Here is a 25,518-nt window from a genome sequence, read left to right as displayed (position 1 = left end):
CCATTAGATTTACTGTGAGTGATTGCAGGGGCGAGGATCTCACTCTGCCTTCATCTTCCTCCTCTTCCTGTCAGACCTAAATGTTCCCATGTTTCCTCTGCAGTTACACGTGGACAGGCTCAGGCTCCAGGTGTTTGCTCGTCCTTTTATGTCCAAGCACAACAGCATGAGTGTCCTTGTTATTATCCCTTGATTTGTTTTTGTCGTGGAGAGCTGCTCTCCTCCTTTCCCTGCAGCCTGTGATGGAGCTGGACCATGGAGTGACAGAGGAGACAGTGAGATAGAAAGAGAACGAGATGGAGGATGATGATGATTTATCCTTTGAGGGCAACAGGAAATATTTTTGGGCCGCCAATCTTTCGTTTGCCATATACTAGCTATGTCTCCTTTCAGGGGTCGCATCGTTCAGAGAATGTATTTTCAGGACCATCACAGTGGTGCAATCAATGGAAGGCTCTTTCAACGGCCGAAATGAAAAAGGCTCCAACGAGTGGATCCGACCTATCCAAGGGATGAGTAAAGAAGGGATGTTCTTCAAGAGGTTCATCAATCTTAGGTACAACGCATGGTCAAATTTAGTCAGAGATCCCATGGGTGATGTCACTTTATCTCTAGTTTTGGGGTACACACCCCCCCTATAAGAAGCCCTGGCTGTGTTGTCTCCGAGTTTCTAGAGGCGATAAAGACAGGACGACCTAGTGACACCATTCAGGGAAATCTCTTTAGACCAGATTGCCTCATCCCAGTTCAGCCTTCTTGTTCTCTATGGCCCATGTAGAATGCCGCCAGCTAGTGTTTACAGTCCAATGAGTCAAATATTTCTTCATTCAAACCCCAAACACTAGTAAGTCACCTTATAGAGATCTATAAAAAGTACAACATATTGCAGGTCAAATTATAATGGTAATCTCCTGACCCATACCTCATCCGTCCACCAAGTTTTGTGATAACCTGACCAGTGGTCTTTGTGTTATGCTGCTTTCAAAACATAACCTCCTTGGCGCACACAAATATAACCTGGCAATGAATTGTCCTGTTCCTGAATGCACTCCCCATGAAAGGATGTATAAGGGTCTCTTAGGTTTAACACTAAGCCTGTTATTAACCAGGTCTAAACTGAGGCATCACATCACAGACCTCACTCTCTGCTGCAGTCGACTGTACAACCCTTTATATCATTAGACACATGCACGGATCAGCCCTTAATATCAATCTCATATACATACCTTCTCCATTCGACACAGTGCATTACATTCATCATAACGTAAGCTTGCCTCATAAAGGGATTTACCTCCCTGATAATAGATGTAATACACGTCCACCCACAATTACACACACACTCACACACTCACACACACGCATGCACGCTCACAGCTTCAAACACTCAATCCTTCACCCTGTCTGCCACAACTGGTGCGGTCTATCAATCAGTGTAAGCTGACAGCTATGGCTAATGCTACCCTTTTATTTAACCGTGTTTCATAATTTGCCATCAGATCACAGGGTTTAGATCATATATAGCACGTTTTGTGCTTTTCGCGTCGCTCCATAATTCTGATCCACTTTTTTTGAGCCACAGAATGCTGCCAGTTTACGACATGTTCAGGCATTTGTACTAGCAACTATTTACGTTTTACATATTTGACATTAAAATGATACTGCTGGTCCATGAAAACGTGCCATAAAAAAATCTAATTATATGGTGTGGCTGTTTTCAAAGGTTGAACGTAAAGCTAAATGTTACATGAAAGGCAAACACAATATTAATGTAGATTTACTCTGTATTAATACAAGTGATTTGCCACAACATCTGCGTATAGACATGTTAACAACTTTGACAGTCACACTCCATAATTGGCAGGCTAGGGCTTGCTTAGTTATTCAGCGATAATGAGAACAGTTCACTCTCGCTCTCTGCCTCGGTCTCGTACACACACACACACAAACACACACACACAGAAAAAAAAAAAAAACACTCACAGAGCCATATCTTGCAGTTGCTCAACAGAAACATTTCAACCATCAGCTCTGCCCGGCCCGTGCAGAGTGGATGCTCGCTCCTTCAATGAGACGTCGGTAAACATCCGTGTAATTTGTTTCTTCATCATCAGCAGAATATCTGAACTGAGGCAAAACTCAGTGCAAGTTTTAACTTAAACTCCAGAGCCGTGAACTTGCAGCTTGGATCTATCAACTAAACTGAGGAGATCAGGGCACGGCAGCCCCCGCTCATACATCACGGGAACTGCTGGGCCCTGGCACACATAAAACCTGAAACAGCGCAGAGTCACACCCAATAGAAGAGAGAGGAAAGTCAAATTCGATAAGCCACAGAGTCTAACTTTTCCCACCGTTTCAGGACGCGAATCCCACCTTTACGCCTTTGCTCTGACTTTCATTATTGCACACACCCAAAGCATGTGTATACTGTATATGGAAATATGCTGTTCCTTTGTAGTGCCCTCTGTTACAATTTGAATATTTCTCTCCATTCTAGCAGCTCTATTTCTTTGTTGAATCCCCTCTGCTCTGCCTGCTGTATCCCTCCATATAGAAAGGTTAAACACACCTAAGCAGAGGCAGTGTGACTGATGCCGGGGCTGTTTCTAAATGTTAATGACGCCCTACGGGCAGAGCGCTGCACGCCGCAGTATCCTACTGTAGACTTATAGCATGGCGTTATGCTATAGTGGCTTCATCTGTGCACGCGCTACTGCGGACACACACACACACACACACCAGGGACGATCCACTGTACAGCTGGCACGCAGCCTGCAGTCCTTCCACTGAGTGGTCAGGGAGAGAAATCAATCAAATGTGGCTTGTCCGGCCCCTGAATCCATTATGGCAGAGAGAGTGGTGAGGCTTGAGTAAACAGGGATGACAAGGAGAGACAATTAGCAAGAATTCAGGCTGTTGTCAGAGGCAAGCTTTGGGATTTGGTCGTCCTGCCTGGCCTAGTTTGGCCCACCTCGGCTTAGCTCTGTCAACAGGCTTGGCTCGCAGCTTTATTGCTGGTAATTCACTGGCCCTCAGTGTTTTATGCCCTCTCTCTTTACAGCCTAAGCAGGCCAAATCCATTTAAATAAACACCAGTGCTGCAGAATGATGGCTGAGGTGTTTAAAGGCACTGATGCAGGACCAGCAGATACACTGCATCACAGCTGGGGCCATTACGGCATTTCAAGCCAATATAGTGAACAAGTATTAGACCAGACACTGGAGATCTCACTGCAACCCAGAGCCTCTTAGAATGTATCTACCATACAGGCCATACAGTTGTAGTGTACACGGCTGCACCATATTTAACGTATAGACGGTATAGATTGCGTCCATGGTTCACACCAATCCTTCATGCAAGTTGTTTTGCTCAGAACTATTCCCTAAACTGCAGAATTAATTGCGAGATTTGTCGTGCTCGGATCAGGAGAGGAAGTGACTCCGCGGCCATACGAAGAGAGCTCCCTGTGTGCGAGTGTGTGAGCGGCCATTACTCATATGTAAACTCATTACACTGGTCTAATGGCTCTGTCTCATGACTCTGCCTGTGCCTGTGCCTGCCTATATGGAAAGGACATTAGTGCAGCCCATGTACAGAATGGAACACAGTGTTGGAGTTCATTCATTCCTCTCTTATGGTATAGATCAGACAGATAATTAACTGCAGAGACATGAAGTCATTGTTCAGTTAGAGATATGGGGCCCGGGCTAATAAGAGCTCTCACGGTGGAGTGGCACGGAGAGATAGGGGGCGAAATAACAGGGAACTGCTAATGTCTGGTGAATGACCTGCACTGTCTCTTTGCACTCTACCATATACCTATGCTTTAATATGACTGTGCCTGGATTAAACTTACCTCTCCTCTTGAGTATCTGTTTTTCTCATTATACAGCTTCACTGGGTTGTATTTTACATGAATCCCTGAAAGTAGGAATGATGTGCTCCACTTAAAGTTGTTGTTGTGTATGTGTATGTGTACAAGCGTGATGTAATTTGGAAATTGGAACATCTAGGGCACGAAACATTTTTTTTTTTTACTTTTCAGTGATGTAACACACATTGATGCTCAACATTTAAGGCTCCCCTGTAGAGTTTTCTTGTAAACAAATCGTATTTACTGTTTCCCATCAAAACTCAGTGTGCCGCTCTATGGGCGCTTTCACACCTCTCTTGTTTGGCCCTGACCACCGGACGCTTCAGTTTAGCCAGAACCAAAATAACAGGTGTGAAATGTCCTCCAAACCACGGTTCCTTTTGTTTTCAGTGTGAAAACAGTGTTTGGGATAGTTTGGACTTTCCAACCAATCACAGGAAGCTTTAAACAGAGGGAGAAGAAAACCTGGTTGAAGTGGTTTGTCAGATTGCTTCTGGTCTTCACCTCACACACGTCATGTTTGAAGAATCGTTATGTGAAGATGTTTCTTTCGCTGGTTCAATATTACAGTGGCAACAGAATTAACAAAATAAACAAGTTAACTTATTTTCCCTTAAAATGAAAGACTTTTTTCTTTGCCCTTTTTTAAACTGAAGTCATTAAATACAATTACTGCATTGACAACACTACAACTTCAGATGCCAGCCTCATGCAGTTTACACTCCTGTTTACTAGCTTGAGTTTTCCTCTTCTCTTCGTTGGCACCGCTGAACTTTGTACGTCACCACCAACAACTGTGGATTAGTTAATAAGCATGAAGCCCTGTGCCAGCGCCACTAGTGCCGAAATACTTCAGATGATGTTATTGAGATGATTCAACTTTTTCAGATGATGTTATTATATATCCGTAAATACATTTGATTAGGTACCTTTAATATCATTTTATTATAATATTCATTATGTCAATGTCCACTTTAATTATATAGCACATTTAAAACAATTGACCACTGCTTTAAAAAGTTAAAGGTACAACAAGTAAGTAGCAATATGTAATATATCAAAACACCAATGCAAGAAAATTAAATAAGATCTGCTGGGATAAAAACTTTCTCAACTCGAAAGAAAGACCAAAGAGAAGAGAGTGTTTTTAACAATATTTATTTATATATTTATATATATTTTTGTGAGATTTCAACTGCAATTTTTGTCTTTTTTAGGATAGTAAAAAATTACTCAACAGACAATATAGAATTATTATGATAAATTGTTTAAAATGGCGGAACCATTTTGACTTAACTATGACACTCATAGACATGTCATAAAATGTCATGCTTCAAAGCTCATCAGTTGTCTGGTTGATGCATGAAGTGATAGTGGTGATGGTGTGAGGAAAAAGTCAAACTTATATAATCATGTTCTGCTTTATATGGATATTCTGTTTTTTAGGGGCCGAGCCAGTTTCCCTCATAAACATCATTTTATATCCCCTGTTCGGATTTTGTCTGGGGCTCCCACACAAGGCTGGCCTGTGTTTGGACCGAGCCCATAAATCCTGACCCTTGAATCGTTGAATGGACCTCTGTAAAGAAACCAGGGGCCCCTCTCTGCAGGGCCACAGAGGGAGGGCCCCCCCGAGTTACGGCAACGCCACAAGCGGTGCAGTAGAAAAACAACAGTGAAGTTTATCCTGTCGTTCCGAGGAACTGCAGGGGATCTGTCATATTAGAGGACCAGAGAGGAGAGGCAACTTATTTATGTGTTATTTGGTATATATACGCCTGCATGAAATCCACAGCTATTGCATGTCTCAGAGTGCATGGCTGCTGCATTTGATCTGTCCCCGTGGGATAGCATGCATGTGTGCGGGTATTAGTGGAATAGCTAATGCATTGTGTGTATACATGTCTGTGGGTGTGCTAGAATATTTATCAAAGGCCAACCGCATGGACTAAAAGCATCAGATAAGCCAAGGCTGCATACGTTCACACGCATGTTCTGCACTGTACTTATATTGGACCCAACGATTCCCGCTCCTCGCTCCACGCTCCAGGCCGACACAGAAGACAGAGACGGGGGCCAAGTGGAAGATTATTCAGAGTAGCACATATAGCAGTTCTCTGTGGGAGTCCAGAATAAAGTGACAGCATCAGAGCAAACTGTGATGAAATGTTTGCATCACGCTATCTGATAGCCATCTCTATACTCAGTATCCTCTCCTCTCACATGTATGATTCATATAGATGCATGGAAGATTTCTTCAAAGCTCTCACATGTTTATGAGTCCGTGACATCTGACGCATTCATGTTTACGCTCCCAAGCCACATTTGACATTTTCTGGATATGATGAATCATTAATGATGACCTCAATAGGCTTTCACATCTTTGGCCCACAGATCAATAAAGTGGTTAGGGGAGTAGGTCAGCAGCTCGACAGAAGTGTCTGCCTGTGTGTGTGCACGGGTCTTTGAGCGCGCCTCTAAACAGCCACGCCCAGCAAGTGACTGAGAAATGCCGGTGCTAATTGGCGGCCATGCGTGGCCCCCGTCTCCGGCGCCGCGCTCCGGGACTGGCAGAATTGCGGCTGGTTTTCCAAGTTTTTTTCCGAGCTATCCCTGCCTGCGAGGCTGTGGGAGTTCCATCCATTATTGATCATATCCAAGGATGAAAGCAGGGACGCACAGTGGGGACTGAGCATCTTTGGCCCCACACGGAAAAAAAAAAAACACACACAGCCAACTCTGTGTGAGCAGAGACAAGGAAATATATATTTTAGTTCACATTGAACTCAGCCTGAGAACCAGGCCGACTGAAAAGCAAAAGTAAATACAGCACATTTTTGTGAAATCAAATAAAACGCGTCATATGCTGTGAATCGTTACTCACCCTGAACATTTACAGGCGCAGTCGGCACAGAGTGTTTTGTACCCAGATGATGACATTGTATTATGCACACTGCTTTGCCAGCCTTGGCATCGGCTCAGCTCAGTGCTGCTCAATGATTCAGCGGTGTGGAATTGACCTCCACCTCACCTTGGCAATACTCTCCAACCAAATGGACGTTTGGCAGCCGCAACACACAACAGATATACAAGCATGTGTGCACGCCGGTGATAACACACCCACACCCACACACACACACACACACCAATTTGCAGAAATATCCAGATCCACACACACACACAATTTTGGGAAAGGTTACAATGCTGTTTGAAACAAAGGGGCAGATGGCTGACAATGATGCATTGCCAACACACGCAAGGTGGTTAAAATATGCATTTTTCATCCGAGGGTGGGCATGAATATGTCACTATACAATTCTCCGAGGTAGTTTTTTACTGAGGTAATGTTTGCCTAACATCAGTCGTAACTTCTCCTGCCAGAGTGCACCTCAGTGTTTGTTTTGGCCTGTTTGTTTGTGTGTCTCTCACGTCCCTGTGCCAGTTGTGGCTGTAATTTACTTTGAACATGTATAACGAGCCGTAAACTCCACCACCAATGGCTTTGAATCATCGTTTAGGAAAATAAGGGCCAATTTCCACATCTGACACAGTCTTTGGGAAATCCCAACACCAATAAAAATGCATGAAAGCGAGTTTCTCTGCTCCATTGTAATATAACTACCCTCGCTTCCAGATTTGATTTGGGATCCAAACGCTCAGTCCTAAATGATATCCAAGAAATCTTTGACTTAGCTTTCCAGCGCTGCCAACCACATGTTGTTTTAATTTGAAAAGTGAATGAATAGTCAGCCGTGGGCCTTTACCCATAAGGCCATTGGTGATTGTGATCTGTGCAGATCATAAAACCCTGCAGCTTGTCATCTAACTGCTCAGTGAGGTTGCTCTATTACATGCAATATTTAAAATTGATCCATTATAAACAAAACACACCAGTTGAATGATTTAAAAGTGCAGCAGCAGCAATAAATATTGGGATGTTATTAATCAGAGAGAACAGTGAGGCTGTTATCAGTGAGATACAATTAAAGACTAATATTTTATTACATAAATGCAGGTTTTTTCTATAAATACCTGGTGTAGAAAATATGACTCCACCACTACCTATGAAATTTACTGTTTAGAGGTCTTTTTTAATTTGTGTGAGAGATTTAGAGTTTACAGATGACAGTGTAAACCACCATATATCTTGATGTGTATCATCAGCTGAAGGATGAACTGTTCCTTTATGTGTTGAGAAATGTCTAAATCAATCCTTCAAAAGGCCTCTGAATTAGATGGAAAACGCATCATCATCACAAAGCTGAAAACAGGTGAAAATCACTTCCTGACTGCCTCTGTCTTCAATATCATCTTAAATGAACACAGTGCCTCAAAATTCACATCTCACTTTTCTATGGGTCTTCTTGACCATAGCCCTTAGGAATCATCCGATCACAGGAATCCTTTTCTCAGCTCACCCCAACTGGTCGAGGCAGATGAGTCTGAGTCTGCTCACTGTGGGAACTGTTGGGTTTCTCTATAGAGTGTAAGGTCTTGGCGTTATTATTAGGTTATGATTTGGTCTTAGAAAATTGAACTGATATAATAAGCTTTAATTATAATTCATTCTTCCTTTTGCACTTCTTTTTGGTGAAGCACCTTGTAACTTTGTTTAGATAACTGCTATACAAAAAAGTTTTTATTATTAGTAATAATACAAAAGCATAAAGTTTGTATCGTTACACCAGTTGTGTAAATCATTCAAAGTTATACATAAGCCCCAGAAACGAACAGTTATAAAGATAATTCTGTTTCATCTTATGAAAAACATTGATTATAGAATCTTCACTGCAGATAAACCAGGTAGGACGAACACAAAACATATTTCTTACTTCACTCTGCACCGTAGACTCTTTTCCCAAAAAGCTCTGCACAAAGAGTGACAGCATATTGTAGAACTGTTTGAGGAAGACTCACTAATGACAAGGAATAAGGAAGATCTGGAGCATGAACACAGGACGAGAAGAACAGGCACTGCAGTATGAAAAAAAATGAGCTCAACCTTGTTCAAAAAGATGTACAGCTGTAAAATGAAACCTACACAAGCAGTGTCATATCCAAATACATCAGATAGAATAGTAAAACATTGGACTGCTTTTACTTTTCATACTTTGAGTTGATAATATAGTTTTACTTGTAGTGTAGTCTGTTGAAAGTAGCGGAATTGGTACTTTTCCTCAAGTAAAGGGTCTGAATACTTCTCCCACCACTGCTAGTATCAAAAACGTGGTTTGATTTCATTAGAATCTATTGAAACACTGAAGTATTTCATTTTCCGCTCCTTTGCATGAATAAAGACTGTCCACTCCATGTCATTGGCAAATGCAGTGGCCTTCCACTTTAATCCATCCCAGGTCATTAGCCCTGTCAGCGGGGCTAATCATCATCTCCCCTGGCTCAAGTTAGCCCAAGAGAGAGCATCAGCAGAATGAGTTAAATATTCATGTCCCCACCGCTGTGTAATATCCTCCTCAGTGATGTTTGAACCTTTTGACCCCGAGGTAATCAGCGGCAATCACACAGTCACGCTGAACAGTGATGAATTTGATCTGTAGACGGCTGATTCTGACGAGCGTTTGACACCGCTGAGCACCGGGCACCAGGCAACCGCTCAAACTAGGATCACCGCTCCCAGCTCACACACACACACAGACATACACACAGACACACACACACACACGCTCCTGGTGACAGATTTCACCCACAGGCATGTAGGTATGACATCACGCGATTAATAATGGAGCAATTAATTATGACCTATTAGACTGATGAATTCGATTAGATAGAGAAGAGGAATGTAGCCGTGTGATAATATTACACTAGGATACATTAATGACATTTTGGGGGGGGGGGGGGGGGGGGTGTTGGATAGAATTTGCATGTGCCAGTTTGGAAGGACATACAGTCGTCGCTCTAATCATATCAATGATAAATGGTGCTATTGATAAGATAGTGGTAATATTCCTCTGTTTTAATGTGGTTACGCCGAAACCCGTGGATTCTGAGACATTGATGTTTTTGCGAGGTGACAGAAGACGGCGCCTTCTATGAAAGTTTCCTGTTCATGACACACTTAGCCTCATGGAAACCAGTGGCGCATTCAAGGTGTCTTTGGAGCAGCTCTATGAAAAGGGTTTCGATGGATAGAGACATCAAGTGCATATGTATGCTGTCGTGTCAGAGCGCTGCGAATGAAAAGACGCCTGCGGAAACACAAGGATTAAACATAATAGCTCTAAACAAGCGTAAAAGTGGATTTTTCTCTTGTGTGAGCACATTTAACCTTTTAGACATTAGCCTAAGACTCAATATGAAATAATTAGAATAGTTGCATACCTGGAAAGATAAGGCCAAACATGAGAGGCTGTGTCTTCAAGCAGAGTGTTTATACAATCCACCGGCTTTTTTTTTTGTTTTTGTTTCCTGACCTGCACCTCATGGTAATCATGGGCGCACTCAAGCTCCATAGCTGAAGCAGCTGCATGGCAGGTATGAATCAGATAAACACATTACACGTTTTCAAATATGTATGCTGTTATTCCACAGTGTGCTCGCTGAGGAAACAAAGGAACCCGCGGTGAGCGACTCCAGCACACTCTACATTCCACTGACATCTAGTGTCAGATCCCGGAACTGAGATAACACACTGTGTCTGACCCTGTGCAGGTGCGTGTCTGTGCACCCGCCCCACCACCACCACCTCACCCGCCAGCCCCCCCCGGGCACACATACGTTATCCACTTCCCCATTCATCAGTGTAGCCTTATTGATCGGCTCGATATGACCTTGAACGATCAGACAAGTGGAAGCGCCGCACCGGAATGAGACCCATCCATTCCGTCTGTCCGCTATCTGCTGCCCGTAATGACTTGAGGGAAGACGGGGAGGCACAGGGGCCCAGTGAGATGAACCCTTGAACCAGTCAGCTCTGCAGTGGCCTTATGTCGTGGACAGCCTCCCCTCCAGGCACAGTCTGTTCCAGGGTGAAGACCGAGAAGTGGGTTAGTCTGTCTGAGACGCAGGAGACGAGACGTGAGCTGGGTACAACTGTACATTAATTCAGATAGATAGATAGATAGATAGATAGATAGATAGATAGATAGATAGATAGATAGATAGATAGATAGATGGATAGAGCAGGGTTATGTAAGTGGATTTGGGTTACCAGGATAGTCCCACATCTGCATATGGAATAGAGTGCATTAAAATGATAATCAGTGGATGAATGATGAAATTCATCCTCTTGAGGGGAAAGATGAAGAGGAGCATTGCTCCAGGCTCTTATAGACGAGGGTCTTAGTGGGATGCGTTTCATCCTCCAACATGTAGAATCTAACAGGATATGTAAAACATTTTCGCCCGCAGCTGAAACATGACTAGAACAGTTAATAATGATGATTTGGCCTCAATTTCAAATCAGTTTAATGAAATCAGTATGAAGTGTTAAAAAATGTCAGTTAGTTCTTCTCCTTCATTTCCCCTTTACAGTGAACACAGCTTTAAAGTTACTCTGCAGTGTAAGATCCGGAAAAATTTGGTCAGCTCATTAAACGCGTGCTGGAATAGTCACGACTGGTTCCATCTCAACAAACAACAACATTACAAGGTTATTATGTAAATAATTTATATTTTTCATGATCAACAAATACCAAGAATATATGAGAAACTACATTGTTTTCTGTGCAGCCAATTTGTGATAGATCTAAATCCTCTTTACCATAAAGCTCAATCCCTCACACACTTCATTTCTGACACAAATACACACTCATGGTCCTAAACATGTATTATTCACGGATGAAAATAGTCCCCTGTGTTAGTGATGTTTGCCGGAAATTACCCTCCCCAGCTGTTACAGAAAATTAGCAAGTCTTTTTGTCAATAATGTGGTTATTGATTTCTGTCTGCACTAGCAACAATTGGATTCGGGGCCACAGACAAGGAAGGTTAGTATGAAAGTAGTAAGAGATGGTTTAACATATTGACTTTTGCCTTTTCAAAGCATTTATTGACAATAAGAAAATAATATCATTAGCTTTGTGCTTCAAATGATGTCGGCAAAATAGTCGGCTTGTATCAATAATAATTATCCGACATCACAATATATAGTCTGCAGGCATTCTATCTGATTTATAACCGAATAATATATATTTCAAACTTTATACATTTTTGCTGATTCTGTACTTTTACTTATCATGGTGGCGCACTGAAGTAGAAAGTTTGAATAGATTTTCCACCAATTACAACAGAAAACAAATCAATCAGAGCAACTGTCAAAATATTTTTCAATCGATGTACCTGTCTCGCGAAAGACCGGACAGATTTTGACAGCTTTATTTTTGCCATTCAGCTTGTCTGCTCCATTTATCCACCGTCTGAAAGTCCAATTATAGTGAATACTGCACATGCACTGCTTACAATATTTTCAAAAACAGACGTCCTGACAAGCGGGTGAAGAGCATGAAGCCCAAAATGAGAATACATTTAAAAAGGTATTTTGAGTTTTATGGCCCATATTGAGCAATAACGAGCAGAACGGTCATGCAAGCGCACTGCAACGCATTCACACACACACACACACACACACACACACGCTCACTCCTGTGCCTCTTCATCATAGGATGTGACACCTGACGGCCCATTAGTTCCCAAAGTGCTATTCTATTCTATGAATTCCTCTCCTTATAGAATATTTAGACTCTGTGTGTTTCACTCCACTTGTCAACACGGGATGCATTATTCATGTGACTGTGCCATTATCTGACGCTCTGCGTGATGTAACGCAGCCATTCCCGGGCCCTGCACCCACAAACACATCCAGTGACCTTGTGAACTGTGCACCGCCATCACCCTGCCTGCAGCGCTGTAGCAACTCCGCTTCACATAATAGACCGAGGAGGAGGACATTTGTGCTTTACTGGGGCTTTATTGTGCAATTAAAATGTGTGCTTACTTGAGTGCATCTATAAATGTGTGCCCGCAATACCTGCTTTTAAGAAAGAGATGGAGAGTGAGACTGAATTGAGCCGGCTTTTAATTATGCAATTAAAAAGGTATGCCTGTATTTAAGATTAAGAGTGATGTATCCTGGCTGTACGAAATGAATTTAGGGGAGATATGACACCAGGGAGAAAAGAGAGGGAATTTGAGTTAACAGGCCTGCAGTGCAATTAAAAGATAAGTCGACGCCTGGTTTCAGTCGAGATAGAATTAGAGAACGATTTAGAGTTTTGGCCGGCCTCTTTAAAATCCATACGGTATGCTTGTGTTTGAGATAGAGAGAAGAAAAGCCAAATGGTAAGTTTTAACAAGCTGCAAAAAAAAAAAGGTTGTCTCTCAAAACATGGGTTTAAAATGGGGAGAGACAAAAGAGGAAGTGGCACAGAGTAAAGGGTGATTCATGCTTCTGCGTCGAGAATACGGCGTAGGTAGGTAGCTTACACACGGTGCTAAGGATACATAGTTGTGCGTAGGTATGTGTGAGTAACGCTGCAGCTACAACGCAGAAACGCTGGCGGCGGTAGAGTCTCGATGTTGGTGTTGAGTGTCTTCCGGTTTCTCGTTCCCCTAGGTTACACATTCTCTGGCGTCTCTGTTTACTTCAGATCAATGGCGGGTGTTACGAAGTGGATTGTGTTGTAGCTGGAGCTGATAGATGTCGAAGAGCAATTACTTTTTATAATAGATCTGCAACGAGGGAACGAAAGACGTCGTCCTTCAACTCAATTCAAAATTGGCGCGGGTTTACTTGAGATGCGATGCTATCCAAGTGGACCAATCACAGCTCTTGCAGCCTGCGTCACCTTGTAGCGTAGTAACAGGTGCGCATCAGGGTGAGGCATAGGGCTCTGTGTAGGGTGCACATCTACACGTAGGCTACAGATGTGTTTTGTGGCAGAAGCATGAATTGAGCTTTAGTGAATATAAAGGTTTCAGCTTTCTTGCTGAGGGTTACATGAGCAGACTGATACCACTCCTGTGTTTCTATTTAAAATATGTAGCTGGCACCAGCGTTCTGCTAGCTCAATTAGTTTAGTTTAGCATATTTTAGCATAATCCATAAATCCAGAAGAGTATACCATAGGTGGATTTGAATGTCTCGGTTTGCTGACACTTGGATGACACCACAGGAGCAGCATGGAGGCATTGTCTGTTTTTTTCGGATGAGTCTGAGATGTTTGTAGAATTGGTCACCATTTACTTCAATTGTATTGGATTTGGCTGCAACGCTGTTTACTTACCTGGAACTCCTAAAGTGTTTTGTGGACTCAAACACTTCAACCACCACTCCATCAGCATAGTCGTGACTAGATAATGAGTGAATAATCATTTTGGTGTAAACCATCTACCTTTAGCATAAATATCCATAAAGCAGTCATATGTAAAGTTTAAGAGCAAACCCCCACCTCCATCCGCACATCATAAAAACGCTTAAAGACGTTCTAGTCTTCAAAAAATCTTATAAAATTATAAGCTTTTGGTAGAAAGCTAGAGGCCTTGTTAAGAGGGTTCTGACCATGATGTCATTTTAAGTCTTAGCCAATCAAAGAGTTCAAATGTGGTGCTCACAAAATTGTCGTCGCTGTGGACTGGACGTTGTCATCAGCTGTTTCTGGGGGCCCCCTCTCAGCTTGAGGCCCCAGGCAGTTGCTGGTTTTGCCTACCCTATATACTGGCTGCCACCAGAGCACCCTGACTGAACTGGTAAAAAATGTCTTCGATTTCATGCTGGAACAGTCGCTACTATCCCTGCCCCCCTGAGATTAAAGAGGTGGTGAAAATAAAAGAGCTCTGCCAGACATCAGACCTAAATATTGGCTTTGGAAAATAATGTATCCTTTTTATTTGCAGAGCCAATAAATGAAAGGCTTTTCACAACTAATTGCCATGATGGCTCGGATGTTTCACACTATTGACAGTGGCTTTATGGGCTGCTGTGGGTTGATGCAAAGGCTATTTTTAAGATACCAGACCAGCACAATGCATAATTTATTACACCAAAGGATAACCCTCCCAAGCCGGTGAATACAGAAAGCAATAAGGGCAACAAGGCATACAGCTGAAATGACTGATAATGCCTTACAACAGTTTTCAAATAGAGTAGATGGTGGGGGAAAAAAATCCTGTTTGCACATCATCTTCAAGGGAGGTGTAATTATCTCCCAGCCAATCAACACCTAGCAGTCACTTCCTGTGTCTGACCTTGCTGGACTCGTCACCATGGAAATGTTTCTCTCTCTGATAGAGCACAGCCTGGTCACACAATAACCTGTGTGTGTGTCTGTGTGTGTGGAGATGTGCGACAAACAACAGCAGTATTCCATGGTTTTGTCTCACCAGGACACCTCGGAAACAGTCCTGCCTTTTATGGCTGACCATACTGTTTCCAAATACCAAATATGCAGGAGTGATGAGCCACCAGCTCCATGTGCACACACGCTCAAAACCCACATACACACACACATACCCACACATCTGCCTGTGTTCTTTTCACACACAGATTTGGATAAAAAATGTGAAAAATGACAGTATTTGTTTTCTTTTCGTTTGGGATCTGTTATGACAGTCTGCATAAATAATGCATCTTCGGGAAATGCTGAAATATTTACCGGACACATATTGGCAGAATCTGACTGGGTTGTGAATCTGTGTGTGTGTGTGTGAGTGTGTAAATGTGTGAACGTGCGTGTGAAGTTGTCTCTTTAAACATTATTTAATTTACAGTCTATGCCTTGAAGTGAGCCTGCATTTAATGAGCGCTACCGCTTACAGAGGCAGAAATACTTCTTCAGTTTGTGTTCCCGGAGGCATTATCAGTCACTGACAGCTGGTTGAATGCAGCGCTCAATTTAAGTAGACCATCCTGTCAGATTGGCATTTGATGGACAGTTTAGAGACTCTGGAGTTGTACTAAAAACTTATTTTACAATATTTATCTCACTGTTGGTAAAAAGTTAAAAGGACTCATCCACGAAACTGAAGGTGAGTTAACGTCTGTTTGGGAACTGTTTTATTTGATATATAAAGTCCAAGTTCAGTGCACGAAAAAAAAAACACAATCGATTTGCATGTCTCTTAACCATTTTTATTCTCATCTTCTGAATGAAAAATCAGTGCTGTATTTCTGTAATATTCCTTAAGAATGATGTAGTTCATCTATAAGATTCAATACCAAGGCTTTACCAATTAATAAAGAACAATCGAAACTGAAAAACTTATACAAAAAAACAAGGTACAGATAAAGCAGCTTGGTAAAGAAACATGAAAACTAGGGAATAAAATGAGTCCCAAAACTGAATCTTGTGGGACCCTACATCTTATCTGTGCTGAAAATTATTTATATGTTGACTTAAATAGGCTATATTCAAGTTTTAACACCTGAATCAATACAAGTTCAGCATCAAAACTTACCAACAGCTCTCTCCATCTGTATAAAAGCTATGCTAACACCTGTCTTCACTTTCCCATCACTGTAATGTAAAAAACATGGCGGCCTCCATAGAGAGGACCCGCTCACGATGTTAATGGGAATGTAAAGAGCCCATTGTAGTAACCGCTCCCTTCACTGGTTACCAATGGCTCCCCATTGACATCAAGACAATGGAAAGGCCACAAATATTCTGCCGCAGGCTAAAAACACATCTATTCCAACTACACCCTGCAAGAAGATGATGTCTAATAACCATCATCAAAATTTGTTTATGTATGGAGTTTAGTTGCACTTATATATTGCACTTGCATGTAGCACTTAGTAGTTTTTTTGAAGCAAATGTACTTTCAGATTTTTGCTGTTCTGGGTTTGTACCCTCATGGTTGAATATATCCATTTCACCTAAATCTTACACAATAGCCCTTGAATACCAACCTGAAGTCAGTTGGTTAGAAAGTAGAAACGTTCACTTGAGCTGAATGGATGAAACGCACTGAATCATCTCTGGATTCATCTGATAGAGACAGGTGTCATGTATCATCGACAGTTGAGGGGTTGCGGTTGATTTTTTTCCCCCACCTCGCACACGCATGCTCAGTGTTTCCCATCCACTGATTCCCATCAGCAGCAGCGGCGGCAGCAGCTTTGGACATCCACCGGTCCGTCAGCACATGGATCCCCGGTGAGGAGAGCGAGCCACTGGGGCCAGGAGGGTAAGACTGACTGCTTCTCTGGGTGTGAAGTCGGGTAGAGTGACGAGAGGAAGCTGCAGCTGAGCGCAAAAACAAAAGTGTAGCGCTGTAGATCAAGTGCGACGGAGGAAAAGTGTGAGAGGCTGAATGGCCGCGATGACTCACAGTGCTGTTGATTAGTTTACATGTCGGGGCTCCGCTGAAATTAACCATCATGTGTTAGTCCTCTCCCTGCTCTAAAAAAAACGATTTAATTCCAAATCTGACGTTTTTCTCATACGGTTTGTGAAACGGGAAAAAGCGAATCTCGCTTACGTACGTGGTAGTAAATAAACCCTGTTGCATAATCGATTTCGTTCAAGTTCCTGTAAGATAAACTAATGATACAGTTTATAAAATACCACGCAACTGACCTGCAGTCGATCTGGACTCTGTGAGTCTGGAGGAAAGTTGTAAGTTGAAGTGACTGTATCAGCACCACGGACAGCGGTCTGGTCCTCATCATGAATTGAATATAGATTAGGATCAAATTGTTTTATCATCAATGCAATCAAAAGTCGATGATCCATATACAATCATGAAAAAAAAAAACACCAGTTGGACCAATGAGTCATATTTTCATTGTAATACATCAGAGATAATGTGACTCACCAGGCAGTGCTCCATGTACTTGTTTTCTTTATCATGAATCACAATTTGACTCAAGCGGCAGTGAAACAAATTAAAATACCACATTGCAAATAGAAGTGCTGCATTTGAAAACATACTGGAGAACACAGCAGTATCATAACCAAAAACATCAAACATAAAAGTTGATTTCATACAATGATAACGTAATTTGAGTCGTCTTTTCCTTTTTTAAAAAGCTATGCTTTTTATCGTTTCCATGAGATATACAGCAACTTCAACAATAGTAGTAGGGAAATGTTAAAATCACCAAAAGAAAATGAAGGGTGTTCATAATACTGGAAGATAAAGTATTTTATAAACAGAACAAACAAGCAAACTAAATAATGTATATATATATATATATATATACATAAATACATACATACATACATGTGTAAATTTACACAACAAAACATCTGTGTGATGCCGCTGTCATACAAAATAGAAACAATCTGTGTAGTTACAGCAGGTTTAAAGAGGAAGTTCACCCAAAAATGAAAATTCACTCATATCCTCTCACCACTATGCCGCTGGAGAGCCGGGTGAAGTGTTTGAGTCCACAAAACACTGTTGGAGTTTCAGGGGTAAACAGTGTTGCAGCCAGGTTAACCAATTCTTCAGAATGAATTACCACTGTATCATTAAAATGATATTCAGTGTTATGTTTACTTGCAGTGTCGTCCATTTACAGCTTCCTTACTGTACTGTGTAAACAGAGAATCCGGCTACTTTGATCGCCGCGTCCGGGATCTTGTTGTTTTACCAGGTTTCTGTGATGTCACAAAATAACGTGTGATTCCCGATCTCAACGATCTTGGTTGTAGGAGACCCGGAACAGACTCAGGAGTGTTGGTCTGTACGGGTTAGCCTTCAGCCTAGCCTGGCTGGCTTTCCCTGCTTTTTGTTCCTCTCCCTCCACCACCTGCGTCGTGTTGCTGGTGGGAATTCAATGGTGTTGGTACCTGGGGTTAATAGGATCTCCAGGGGGTAAAAGATGGGTTAGGGTGTATTTAGTACTCTCCATCGCTGGGCTACCTAATAACTATTGTACATATTAACTTAAAAATTTAGTCATACAAAGTTTTACATGGAATTTGTGGAAGTTTTGTACTTCCCTACCAAACTTTCCCATTAATTGAGTTTCAGATCTAAATCAAACATCAGATCATGTTCTCTAGCTTCTAATAAATGCAAAAGAGCAACCATATTTGGAATTATTATGTCGTAATAAGTTAAAGAAATAGTCCACATGGTGTATTTATCTCATTTGAGTCAACCTTCTCTTTTCATTGGCACAAGAACTTGACTTTCTTGACTTTCTGCATTTACCCATCCCTACAATATTGAGTAACAATTTAAAATCCCATGAATTAAAGAAAAGGTTGTTTATTGAACAGCTTGGGGTCAACTGGTCCTGTCGTGACCATGATTCAGGATTGTGTTTCAATCTGCAGTCGGGTTAAACTTACCTCTGTGGTGCAAACTGAGATCAGGCATGGGTGGCCGCTTATAGAAACCATTTGAAGGTGAGGAATGAAACAAATCAATCAAGGCACCGCGGGCGAATAACAACAGAGGGGACATGTGTGCATATGAGGACGAATAGAGCGAGCGCTCACTTGCATACGTGTGATTCATCCGTAGAGGCACCTCAGGGCCACGGTAGCCGTCAATCGTTCACACGCAGCACCAACAACCGGTGAGACCTGGCGACACGGGCCTAGATTTATGACGGGTCTCTGAAGGGAGGGGAGGCTTTTATTGAGGGAGATCCATATTCAGCAGATAAACAGTGTTTGTGTTATATAGTAACGGCCATACATCTGACATACATATCAATCTCTTCACGACTCTGAATACCGGTGTATATGTATGTATGTGTGTGGATGTTTACTGCAGGTGTACAAGGTTTCGTGGGGTGTGATGGCGTCGTGCTCCGAGGCCTGTGTCTCGCGAGGAGACTCCTCTGGGAGTGAGGTGAGGTTGTTTCTTTCTCTGGGGTTTCATCTGTTTTATTTGATTTTATTACAGCTACAAGAGTCTATTTGTTCTATTAAATCGCTTTTAAGTCCTGTATTCTGAGTTTTTCCTGTTTTAACAAGTGATAATATAACAGCCCTATATTTATCAAATAGACTGCACAGTGACTAAACTATAATATTTTCTAATTAGATTAGATTAGATGAATAGATTAGATTAGATTCAACTTTATTGTCTTTGCACAGTACAAGTACTTATACAACGAAATGCAGTTTAGCATCTACCCAGAAGTGCAAAAAAAGGCAGTAAAGTGCAGAGTATTGTGCGTATTTAAAGTGGAATGTAAATAAATAGATATGTACAGTAAGAAATATATATGGAATAGTACAGTAGTTAGTAAATAGACTCCTATCCAGAGTGTTCTTGGGGAATTTGTGTGTTTTCCAACCTGGGCGTTATGTTTTGTAAACGTGTGTGTGTGTCTTTAAATAAATGTTACTTAGAAAAACTTTGTGAATCAGTCCAGTAGATCGTCTTCATCAGCGGCCATCACACAGCAGTGGCCACAATGTAGTCTTATGGGACAACTGTGACCCTCCACACATTTTTCCACAAATAAAAGGCTACTATAAGATGATACTGACACATGGGCAGACAAACTATACTTCCCTCTAATGTGAGAAACGTTTAAGTCAAATGTAATCGTGGAGGATTCTTGTTCTCCGAAGTAATTAGGTCCCTTTGTGCCCAACATCTGTCCAGACGGTTTCTAGCTGTCTTCAGTTTGGGGTTCGTTCCTATCTGCACCACTTCTACGAGGGATGCTCATCCTCCATGTGGGAGAGAGACCCTGAGGAGCGGGGGTTCGTCCAGAGCCAGAGGAACTCAGCAGTCTGGAAGGTAAAGCAACGACAAGCTCACGCACTTTTTACCTTGCTAGCTTACGACTATGCCTCTGTACTGGCAACAGCCGCGGCCGAAGGTAATAGGTTCACCCGGGTACTTACAGAGTACTTCAGCTAGGAATATTGGGTTTCTCAAAACCGGGATATGGGCTTAGCCAGGATACTGAAATTGGGACATGATGTTTACATGTTTAAACACAAAGCGGGATTAACAGTGCACATGCAAATGCAGCCAGCAACACCTTAAAAGGATTTCTGTTAAGATCTTACAAACGTTTAATATGGACTCAAAGATAAACGGATTTGATTTCTCTTCTTTTCTCGCAAACTAATTTTGACCTAACTCAAGCATTCATAGGCTAATTGTGACAGCCTACACTTTTACATTACATTTCATTCATCTGATGTTTTTATCCAAAGCAACTTTCAATGAGTGCATTCAACCATGAGGGTACAAACCAAAGCAAAAGTCCTACACTTAAAACTTCAGCTCCGGGGAAACCGCAATTTAATTGGTTGTCAGATGAGTACAACCCTGACATGTTTTTTCTAGATTTGTCTGAAAACCCATGAAATTACTCTCCTACTTTTAATGTCAGTCGTTATTAGAGAATTTGATCCAATTAATCAGGTCGTACTGTGCTGATGATTAAAGTTATATTGAAAACTAGACTATTTAATGGGACACATTCATTAATGAAGTTGAACATGATGGTAAACAAATCCTTAAAATCCATGACATGCACGTCACACATTATAGTAATGTCTGGCCACTCATGCACTATGTGGTTGCTAGACATACTGTGCACTATTTTATCTATGGAGTCTAAAGAACATACAGTGAGTAGGATGTGCCAAGGTATAGAGAGAATGCTTGTCTACAGAGGAAACAGTGTAACTGGTGTGCATAGTGAAAGTTCACCGGCAGTCCGCTGACTCCAGACCAAGTGGCTCTTGTGTATTTGTGCGATCCCTCTCTGCCGCTTTGAGATAGCAACAAAACGCCAGACCACACCTCATTTGAAGTCCAACAGACTCGTGACGCTCAGATGTGCATTTCTATTCAAACACTCTTAGGCGCCAGATGGGAAAATGTCAACTGAGTCACTGTCTGAAACGTGCAGAGACACTTGCTCTCAGTGTCTCCGTGCGTCTGGCATACTAAAGGGCCCATTGTGTTTTTCACAATATCCTGCTCTGATTTTTCACATAATAGTTATCAGTACCGGTTGATATAACACAAAAAAGATTCCACCCACGATGGGTGTCTGTTATGTCCCATGAGAAATCCTACAGGTAAACGAACAATTGTGTGTATTACATGTAAGCATAATTCCCTGAGGAGACGCGGGATCACACCCTCATTGTTCAGGGAAAGATGATTCTTCCGCTTTAGTATTACACTGATCATTGCTATTGTAGTATCGTCTATGACTGATGCTTTTGTCACTCTGTCTGTTTCCGCAATTACCCCACAATTTATCCAATGACTCCTGAACTAATTTAAAAAACAGTCACATAAAAGTATATAGAATATAGTAGATGTTCTCTTTCAGAAAAACATTTTAATTGTTTTGTGACGTCTTCTCTCGAGTACCACTGCTCTACATTGGTTTAATTTGAACGGATTCATTAGGCGAGACTGGGGCTCAGGGCGGTAAACAAACTTTATTATATCATTAATAGTTTTCAACAATACATGAAGACGCAGTTATAGAAGAGTTGTAGTGTATCTTCTGTCTGTTTCGGAGATGAGGGATATGGCCCCCCCCCCCATTTCACCGAAATACAAACTGACACGTCCCCCTTGCATTGCTGTCCCAGCTGCCACACTGTCGGTGTGGAGAGGACGGCAGACAGAGACACCTCACTCGCCCCGTGATGAGCTTCACCACTGGAATAACCATAAAGTGAAACTCTCCCTCTGGTACACATGTTGGATAGTGCACACGGTGCATTATCCAACATGTGTTGGATCATCTGCATGATGAACTACAGGCAGTGGTGTGGTGGTATTTGTAAAGGTGAGGGATTACGTGCAAGCCCCCTGCCCATTTGGCAATTTGGATTTTTCTGCATCACAGACAACAAAATGACCTTTCCTAACAAGAAGGGAGAAGCACCAAACAAAGAGTTTCACTAAGAGTAAAAACAATAGATCAGGACTCCACAAATTAAGGCTTCATGTTTCCGTCCTCTCCCTCCAGGTGTCCTTGGCCCTGGGCCTCCTGATCCTGACTGCAGGCATCGCCAGCCTGTCGGTCGGCTCCTTCACTCCCCATAAAATCGAGTCGTTCGGAGAGGGGGACCTGCTCTTCGTCGACACCCAAGCCATTAGCTTCAACAGGGGGCTGCACCTCAGTGCCGCGGCCGGGATCGGGCTCTCCTGCCTCGGCGCGGCCCTGCTGGCGATGGGGGTTGTCGTTTGGATCCTGGCCAGGACCAACTTGAAAGAGAGGCTGTTCCACAGACCGGGGGAGGGGGACAGGAGAGGAGAGCTGCGGTCCAAGTGGAGGGGATTTCGGGATCCGGGGGATGTGGTCACTAAGCCGCCAGGTATCGAAGAGGGGAAGCTACCTGTCACACTGTCCAAAGTGGAAAATGTGCAGCCCACTTCTTAAAAAGATCCCTGCCGAGCAACATGGCTCCAGGCTGTTGTTGTAGTCCTCATTTACAAGGTCTTATGCTGGTTTGTTTTTCATCTATTTTGAAGGTAAAATATGTAATTTTATAACACGAATGGAGGTCGTTTGGATACCTGGAAATAAGCCTCAGACAAGATGTAGATAAAATACTTCAAAAAAACTGACAAGCTTCAAAAGCACAGCTTGATCAGAGATTTTTTATTGTCGAAACAAACCCAAATTAAAACATATGAATGAGGCACCACGACTTCAACTGGAGACCGTGTGGCTCTTTTGTATTGTAGCTGTTGACTTAGTGCAGTGCAGTGCAATAGTCTTGTATTTAAAGAGAGTACTGTACAGTGACTAATGTCCGCCCAGACACTGAGAGAGAGCAGTGTACTAATGACTAATGGTAGAAAACTCTATTTTTACCCCTTGATAATGTTTTTTGTATTTCAATTTTTCTCAACGGCAAGCAGCTTTACAAGTGGTTAGACATATGACATCATTCAGAAATCCAAACCTACACCTCCATTCACATACATACAGAATATACACATAGGGATCACAGGTGCTCACATGCAGGAGTGGTTTACAGATAAAAACAGTTCTACATCTACATTTTCACACGTCTACACCGAAGTGGTGAAAGCATGTACAGTCACACACCCACACACACAAATCCGTGCTTCATTGACAGAATCACCTATTTCTCTCCACTGTAATCTAGCTCCCTAATTGCCTGCAATCTGTGTCTCCAGGCAACAGTTGGGCCTCAAGTGCTCTATTTTCACCTCCGAACAAAGACTCCTTTCTGATTGGTCGCTCGTGTTCCCTCTTGTCCTTTTCACTCCAATCAGATTTTTTGTTTACAGTCAGACACTGTAGTGGTGAGGCACTGAGGTGAGCGAAAGATGCACCGGCACCTCAGAGGACACCTGTTAAATTGGCTCCTCTGGTTTATTTAAATTAGTTTGATTTTGAAAAACAATTACAATAGACATTATAACCACGATGCCCTGCACTGATTCTCACTGGATGTTATTATTGGTGTTTCATTGTTTTATTATGTTATTGGCCATGATGAATACAACGGAGTCAAATGAGGGTCAAGTGTCACTGGTGCAAATGAAATGACCAGAATAAATTTGTGATCTGCAAACTGAACTCTTACAACTGTGCTTCCATTTGATTAACTTATCTTATTTCAACCAGGAGAGACCTATAATTAAACAAATGAAAGTGAGCAAATCAGAATATGATTGAAGTAGAACTCCATGAAAGCAGTCCGATGAATTAGGTGCTGCGAATATGGAGGAGTCTTCCCCCCGGAGCAGAGACACTAATGGTGGCGATGAAGAATGGAGCCCGAAGTTGGGACGTCTCATGAAGGGCTTCTGATTGGTTGGAAGGTAAAAGGGAGATGACCTGGTAGCAAGTGTTATGGCCCAGGACACCCACTGATCAAGGCAAGCATGCCAGGCTGTGATTGGAGGAAAAATTAGCTGGTGGCGCGATAGTGTTAACTGTACATGTGACGGCACACGTAAGAAGACAGTCTTTCTGACTGAGTTTTCACCTAGCCTTGTATTTCCAACCTGCAGTAAGTCATATTTTGGACATTTTCAAAGTGATACTTAGGGCACAAACTTCGTATTCAAACCTCATAGACCAAAAGTGAAGGAATCGAGGGAAATAAATAATAGAATTTATATTTAGATATGTTTAATGAAAGAAATGACAAGTATATAATTATGATAGATTTTCTGTGTTTAAGACTGCGAACATGTGGGGGTCAGCTTAGGAGACTCAGATGTGTATTTGCTTGGAGACCTCTGTGCCCTCTGTTGAAACAAAAGGTTTTCACAGCAGGGGTCAATCCAGCAGAAGACAGGAGTCTGAGAAACGGGGTCCTCATTCAGATTGAAGGTGACCAAATGTAAGCCTGATTACAACAAAGCAGAAAGCTGATTGGATGAACATTCTGCCTCTCTGTGAGGAGGGGTCTGACTTGTATAAATGCAATGTGATTTCATTGTTCAGGGCGCTTGCTCGAATCTTTCAGTGGTACAAGCAAGTTGCCCTCAGCCGCAGCTGAGTAAGAATTAAACAACCAGAATTGATAATTGTTCTGCTGTGAAATGTATTAAATATTCCATTACATTATCAAATATTATGACCGTCTATTATACAATGGGTGTTGAACCATTTACATGTAATTATGAGTGTAACAATGAGCCACTGTGTTACTGTGCAGCTATGTGTAGGTATTAGAACATTAGCTGTATAGGTTGTCCATCCCATTCTTTCGCAACAAGGACTTGATACAAATTTGGGAGTCAT

General features: G+C 42.1%; 1 protein-coding gene across 2 annotated transcripts in view; it reads left to right on the top strand.

Moving 5' to 3' along the window:
• The window catches only part of nrsn1l (neurensin 1-like), a 62,209-nt gene extending 36,946 nt beyond the window's left edge, over nt 1-25,263 (top strand). Inside the window, exons 1-4 of one of the 2 annotated variants that reach the window (XM_062409212.1) lie at nt 16,914-17,015; nt 19,563-19,640; nt 20,406-20,543; nt 22,756-25,263. In XM_062409212.1, coding sequence (XP_062265196.1) covers nt 19,587-19,640; nt 20,406-20,543; nt 22,756-23,169 — 606 coding nt within the window. In that variant the 5' untranslated portion in view covers nt 16,914-17,015; nt 19,563-19,586 and the 3' untranslated portion in view covers nt 23,170-25,263. Of the gene's footprint in view, nt 1-16,913; nt 17,016-19,562; nt 19,641-20,405; nt 20,544-22,755 lie in introns of those variants that run through there. The other variant, XM_062409210.1, reaches the window with a different exon arrangement.
• Nucleotides 25,264-25,518: the final 255 nt, after the last annotated feature.

This window comes from Platichthys flesus, chromosome 17 (assembly GCF_949316205.1).
Source record: "Platichthys flesus chromosome 17, fPlaFle2.1, whole genome shotgun sequence".
NCBI lineage: Eukaryota > Metazoa > Chordata > Actinopteri > Pleuronectiformes > Pleuronectidae > Platichthys > Platichthys flesus.
The sequence above is the reverse complement of the archived record's forward strand: the minus strand, read 5'-3'. Positions and strand labels throughout refer to the sequence as shown.